Source organism: Lactuca serriola, chromosome 2, assembly GCF_051521515.1.
Source record: "Lactuca serriola cultivar US96UC23 chromosome 2, Lser_US96UC23_V15, whole genome shotgun sequence".
Classification (NCBI taxonomy): domain Eukaryota; kingdom Viridiplantae; phylum Streptophyta; class Magnoliopsida; order Asterales; family Asteraceae; genus Lactuca; species Lactuca serriola.
The window spans coordinates 147,620,167-147,626,957 of record NC_136409.1 but is presented as its reverse complement, the minus strand read 5'-3'; the positions used below and the strand labels follow the sequence as shown (position 1 = coordinate 147,626,957).

The 6,791-nt window shown below is 26.9% G+C and overlaps 1 protein-coding gene and 2 long non-coding RNA genes across 4 annotated transcripts; 2 read left to right on the top strand and 1 right to left on the bottom strand.

Annotated features, from left to right (window-relative positions):
* Positions 1 to 237: 237 nt before the first annotated feature.
* Positions 238 to 1,160, top strand: LOC145089643 (endonuclease 2-like; the record flags this gene model as incomplete). The annotated part of the gene is made up of 5 exons (XM_079028055.1): positions 238 to 250; positions 326 to 426; positions 495 to 542; positions 614 to 706; positions 799 to 1,160. Coding segments are annotated over 5 exons (606 nt in total), but the record flags the coding sequence as incomplete, so codon positions are not given.
* A 449-nt stretch (positions 1,161 to 1,609) lies between these two features.
* Positions 1,610 to 3,022, top strand: LOC145090488 (uncharacterized). 2 transcript variants are annotated; one of them, XR_013701608.1, is made up of 6 exons: positions 1,610 to 1,746; positions 1,897 to 1,980; positions 2,105 to 2,156; positions 2,233 to 2,252; positions 2,355 to 2,426; positions 2,652 to 3,022. It is a non-coding gene; the product is annotated as an uncharacterized LOC145090488 (long non-coding RNA). The 2 variants fall into 2 exon arrangements; XR_013701609.1 differs by having other exon boundaries at positions 2,336 to 2,426.
* Positions 3,023 to 3,600: 578 nt separating this feature from the next.
* LOC145090489 (uncharacterized) lies at positions 3,601 to 6,248 on the bottom strand. The gene is made up of 2 exons (XR_013701610.1): positions 6,148 to 6,248; positions 3,601 to 3,824 (listed from the first exon to the last, which is right to left on the bottom strand). It is a non-coding gene; the product is annotated as an uncharacterized LOC145090489 (long non-coding RNA).
* Between the last annotated feature and the right edge of the window lie 543 nt (positions 6,249 to 6,791).

Below are 6,791 nucleotides of genomic sequence, written 5' to 3'. Positions count from 1 at the left end.
CAAATCAGAACTCATTTTTCTAAGCTCTGCCTTCCTCAACTCCTTAATTTTGGTTTTCCTAGGGTTTTCTTGCTGCTTACATACATTTTGTTTTTGCTATTACAATTTAAAGCTCTCGCGGATGAAGTTGTATGATATGGATTGGCACCGGGTGTAGGCATTTGACAACGGGCTCAATTTCAAAACGACAACAATATATGGAGTGGGCGGAAGATGTGTCATCGAAGAAATTAACAACTACACCACTCAGGTACTCGAATTTGGCAAACAAACATCTCAGTGTAATTAAATTCCCAAATTTCGTCATCTAATTCTTTGTTTCTAGATTTTATCAACTTTGAAGATGAAAAACATTATGAAATATTTGAAGATAATCTCATAGAAGAACTGCTCTTTCTTTCTTATTTCATGGGAGATATTCATCAGGTATGTGATAGTAACCAATTTGACTTTATTATCTAACAAGTTAAAAGACTAAATTGCCCCTGTTACAGTCGCTACATGTAGGATTCACTTCGGATAGAGGTGGGAACATGATCAATGTTCATATGTAATCTAAATTAAGATTTCTTGTTAAGCTAATGATCAAAAATACATACAATACGTTATACAGGTTTGGGATGACAGCATAACTGAGACTGCAGAAGAAATATTCTATGATTGTGATGTTGAAAATCTAGTCAAAGCTATTCAGAATAACATAATGGTATTTTACATATTTACTTTACATGACTGTTTAAGAATTAGAATTTTTTTTTTGGGATTTTAATTAGTATTTTTATACATTTTGTTTGGCAGAAAGAATGGGAATATCAAGTTCCAACAAGGGAAAAGTGCATCAGAAATCAGAATACTTGTCCCAACTTATATGTGAAACAGTATATAATACATAGATGCAAAAAACAATTACAAATGAACATTTTTTTTATAAATTTGATTACTTTCAATAGATATGCAAGTGAAGGAATAAAAGCAGCATGTAGTTGGGCATACAAAGGAGCATGTAGTTGGGCATACAAAGGAGTTGACAATGATTTTGTTCATGGATATGACTACTTTTTGTCTCGTTTACCAATTGTTAATTGGCGATTAGCTCAAGGTGGTGTTAGATTGTCATTTTGCTTTAAGTTATCAGCAAATAGAAATTAAATACTAACATAAGTCATATATATATATATATATATATATATATATATATATATATATATATATAGACAGCTCTTGCTTCAAATATATGTTAGAAGATGAACTATCTCTGGTACTTTCTTCTTGAAATTTATTATCTTGTTCTTTTTTTATGTGTTTATAAAGATTCATTTTTTAGTCTGTGAAGTTTCTAATTTATTAATTATTTGAAGTGGTAGTCAGGTCTCTATTCAATCTAGAGAAGAAGAAGATAATGAGAATTTGACTGGTAAAAACTAGTGTGCTGGCTGGAAAGAAAGGAGTTACTAACAAAGAAAAAGCTCATTTGATGAATGAAATGAAACAACAAAAAGGAGGTATGTGTTTTAAACTTTTAGTTATCTTAAAAAATATAAAATTGTATTTAATGATGTTCTATGTATATTAACATACTGATAAATAATACATCGTATATTTAAGCAAGAGAAATTACAAAAAATAGCTCTCAAGGCACAAGCTATAGGGATGAAGAAGGTGCAAAAAGAAATTCAAAGTTATGAAAAAGGAAAGTTTGCTCAACAATTCATCATTCCATTATAGTATAACAAGGCTCAATTGGAGGTAAAGATTGAATTTCAGTTGAAATCTTTCGAATTCCATTTCCATCATTCACGGAATTCACCATTCCTTTCATGTTTTGATGGATTTCAATTGTATTCCTATTTACTTATCTTGTCTAACATGTGAGTGAGTATGTACTGTATCTCTTAGTGTAGGACAAATACTTACAATGTTAGCTGAAAAAGGAATTACATTTCAAATCACTTCAAATGTTGTTGAAAAGTCAATTATTTGGTACATGTCCATTCCAGAAAATATCACACAGATAATTAAACTTTTTCTTTAAATTTATATATTTCTTCGGTAAATAAAAAATATATGATTTGAAAGACTAAAAAATTTAATATATATTTTGTAGGCGTTGTCTTGTAGTACTAAAATCCCATAGCGAGTTCTCTGTGTTGACCAAGGTTTGACTGCTCTTCAATAATGTAACTTTATCTTTAAATTATTTTATCTTTTTTAATGATTATTTTAATCATACAGGAAGGGATCAGGGGAATAATGTAAGGAAGAAGTCTCATAGTCTTAAGACTCTAATTAAGTAAAATTGTATTTGGATTTACTTTATTTATTTTCTCTTAAGTAGTGCTTGGAATGATGGTTAGATTCATTCCATTCCTTTGTCCATTCCATTCCGTCCAAGCAATGGCCTGTGGAAAGACCTAGAGACAGTGAAGGTTTGTCTTTAACTTCCTTCCTAATTAAAAATGTTTACTGTTAATTTTGGTGTGGATGATGGTCCTTAAGAGATTACAATTTCTAACAAGCAATTTGCAAACACGATATTTTCTTTCACCAACATGTATTATCATTTACTTTTTGGTTGGAATCGGAATTCAATTCCATTCCGGTCCCATATTTGGTTTCAAATGAGTAGACACTAATCTCTTTTTCATCAACAGAAAAGCATTTCTTCCAACAAAGACATTAAATCTAGCAAAAAGCAGGAAGACATCATGCAACCCGGTCTTTTTCCATTGCTAGAAAAACTAAATGGAAATTGGTTCTATATCCATGGGATTGAACGGGAATCGGAATCCAATTCCATTTTGATCATTCTTTTCGACGCAAGACATCAAAGCAACGAAGAACATGTGTGCGGAAATGCAAAATATGAGAGGAAATTTAGAATTATGGTACATTATACTTTAAAATCAAATATCAATCAACGTTGAACTTTGATATTTGATGTTTATGGATGTTTTGATAAACGTTGATGGTTAGATTCTTTTGGGATTTTAATGTTAAAGATTGGTTTGGGAATGTATAATTAGTGGATGTTTTTTGTATTTAAATGTTAATATTTGTTTTGGGTTATGTAATTATTTGATTTTTTGGTATTATTTTTTTTAGATTCACAACAAACGAAAATCTGATATTATGTATTTGCAAGGGAATAGCTACGGAAAAAAAATCACATCTTAAATTTGCGACAGATCAGCGACGGAAAGAGAAGAAATCACATCTAAAATTTGTGAGGGATTAGCGAGGCATTGAAAAAAAACTGGTAAAGGGGTTTGCGATGGATTAGTGACAGAATATTGATGTAAGGTTTTGTCACCAATGTACTAAATTGCAGTATTAAGTGCCATTTGCGATGGGTATTCTATCGCTAAGGTCGTCGCAACAGAAAACTAATCCGTTGCTAAATCCCTCGCTAAGTCATTAGCCACCCTTAGATTGGCTATGGAGTAAGTCTGTGATTGATCCGTCACAATGATCTTTAGCGACGGATTTGCGACGGATTCGTCTGTCTCTAAAACTCATGTTTCTAGTATATATATATATATATATATATATATATATATATATATATATATATATATATATATATATAACATCAAAAGCCCGTAGTACTTACTTTATTTATTATTCAAATTATTTTACAATTACATCATTTCTTAATATATAGAGTAACGTGAGCTATTATTAACCTTTGCATTGAATTTCACATCCATTAGCAGTATCATAACACCAGTGTGTAGTTGGGCAACAGGAACGCGGAACTCCATCAGTTCCAACGTTGAGAAAACACTTTTGTTTTTGCGGTGACACTTCAATCCCACTTGTGTAACCTATGTAGAAAAAAAATGATGTCATTACTAACATGATATCGTATTATGATTAAATAAAATTCAACAATCAAATATTCCTTTTGTTGAAATTTGTAAACTACGAAATTGAATTTTGTTTCCTAATTTAGTCATAATAATGTCTAAATGTTGTTCTGATCATCATCTTATACCATTGTTGACGTTTTAATGAATCAATAAACAATTAACATATACGAAAGCACAACAGAAAAACAACATTTCAATTTTTTCTATAAACCCAAAGAACATATCCAATTAGACTAATAGAATCAACAAAATCACAATCATGAGTGTTCTAATAAATATACTTTTGAAACATATGTTCATTTATAGACGAGATAACAATGGAATTAACCAATTACATGAATTAATTTTGGCTACGATTTTTATTAATTTTTTTTATTTTTTGTTCATAATATGGAGAATTAGGCTCCACCTGTGTGGTTTCATATGGGAATCAAATGGGATTATATATATATATATATATATATATATATATATATATATATATATATATATATATTATTAAATTGAATCTCATGAGAATGTGGTGTAGTGTGGATAGACAACGTTGGAGTGCTAGTTTGTGGCAAAAGGAAATATGCGACCCAAATTTTTTCTCGCGTTCTCGATTACAAAATTATTTTCATTTGAATCTTTCCATATATATATATATATATATATATATATATATATATATATATATATATATATATATATATATATATATATATATATATATATATATATATATATATATATACATGATCATGTAGAAATTTAGAATTTGGTAGTAACCTTGAGGACAAATATTTTTTGTAAGATTGAAAAAATAAAAGGTTAAGATTTAATTTTATTTATTGTCCAAATATTGTAAAAGATATGACGTTTTTGTAATTAGATGCAAATTTTTGTTATTTTCTTTCATAGGTTAATCGTTTAAAGGGTAAAAATAAAAAATAAAAAAAAAAACAAAGAAAAATAAATAAAGTCACAAAAAACACTTGTTCAACATCCCCCCCCCCCCCCCCCCCCCTCTTTATTTCTCTCTGACACATGTCGCCTGGTAGACTTTTATTATATTTATTTCATCTGTTTAATTTTTTGGGAGTAATTTTTTTTGAAAAGACAAAAGTTCTTAGAATTTAGTTCTATACAAAAGGAACACATTCATTAAAGTTTGAAAAAAAAATAAGTTTTTTAATTTTTAATATTAACAAAAAAAATTAAAAAAAAATTTAATGAATACTTCTACTCACAATAGTAGTGATTTGTAAAATAATATAAAAAAATAAGGTGTTTTAAAAACCAAACATGATTTTGAAATATTAAAAGTTTTAGAAAAATTTTAAAAATAGTATGATCCAAAATGAGATAATTCAAAAAACTATGATCCATAAAAATTATGATTTAACATATTTATGATACTTAATTTCTGATGATCTAAAATGTTTTCATTCAAATATTTTATGATCCTTAATTATTATAACTTTATTATTCAAAATTAAATGATCCAAAAAATATAATTATATGAATATAGTAATAAAAAAAACTTAACTTAATTAATATATTATAAACAAAAATATATTATTGAAAAATAATATGATCCAAAATAATCTGATATAAAATGCTATGATCCAAAAATAATAAGATCCAAAATTTGATGATCTAAAGTGATATTATTAAAATTTTCAAGATCCAAAAATAATATAATCCAAATTAGTTTGATGCATAATATCGTTATGATTCGAAACTTTTTATAATTGTTAAACCATAAAAATTCGAACCATTGCTTAATTTTAAAAAAAATGAAAAAAAAACAAAAACAAACACAAGAAACATCAAAGGCATAAAAAAACGTTCTATAATAAAACTAAAGAAAAAGCCAAGAAAATAATAAAAAATAAAAAAATATATAAAACATATATATATATATATATATATATATATATATATATATATATATATATATATATATATATATATATATATATAACAGAAAACTGAGTATATATGCCTGTAAAAATATTATGTTTTTAAATATTTTTAAAAAATTATTAAAAATTTTAAAAAAACCAAAAAGAAAAAAAAAACTAAATAAAAGGATTTTCAATAGACATTCATCGCACATGATTATTTGTCGAGTCTGTATTACATTCCATAGACGTGCGTCATTTGTGAATTTGACACGAACTAGAACTAGCGTTTGACGTTTTTGCCGTTGACGATATAAGTGATACATATATATATATATATATATATATATATATATATATATATATATATATATATATATATATATTACCTTTTGGCATAAGAGCGATGAGTAGAAGAAAGAGAAGAAACGTGATCATCGGATGGATTTTCATATCAATTATCTGATTATAGTGTTCTAATAGATAAAATGGAGATAAATGAAATGCAATATATAGACCTCAAGGTTTCACATGAACATATTTGAAGTAAGAAATGCAATTTACATGAATGTAGACATGCGTTTTGTGCCTCTCTCTCTCTCTCTCTCTCTCTCTCTATATATATATATATATATATATATATATATATATATATATATATATATATATATATATATATATGGTTGTTGTGTTCTTAATTTTAGGTATAGAACCATAAAAAAACTACATAGTTTTAACAAAATACCATCAAATTTCCCTACCATCTTCCTTGCATCATTTATTAGAGCTTATGCTAAGTTTTTTGTATATATTTTTATAGAGTTTTATAAGTTAAAATTTACACCCCAATTCGTTTATAAGAATATTTTACCAACTACATGTAGGTTTCCAAAAAAAAAAAATACAAAGTAAAACAAATAGTTACAAAATACCGTCAAATCTCCCTACCATCTTTCTGACACAGGTTAATTGTTTTAAGGGTAAAAATAAGAAAAAAAACAAAAAAAAAATAAAGTAAAATAAATAGTCACAA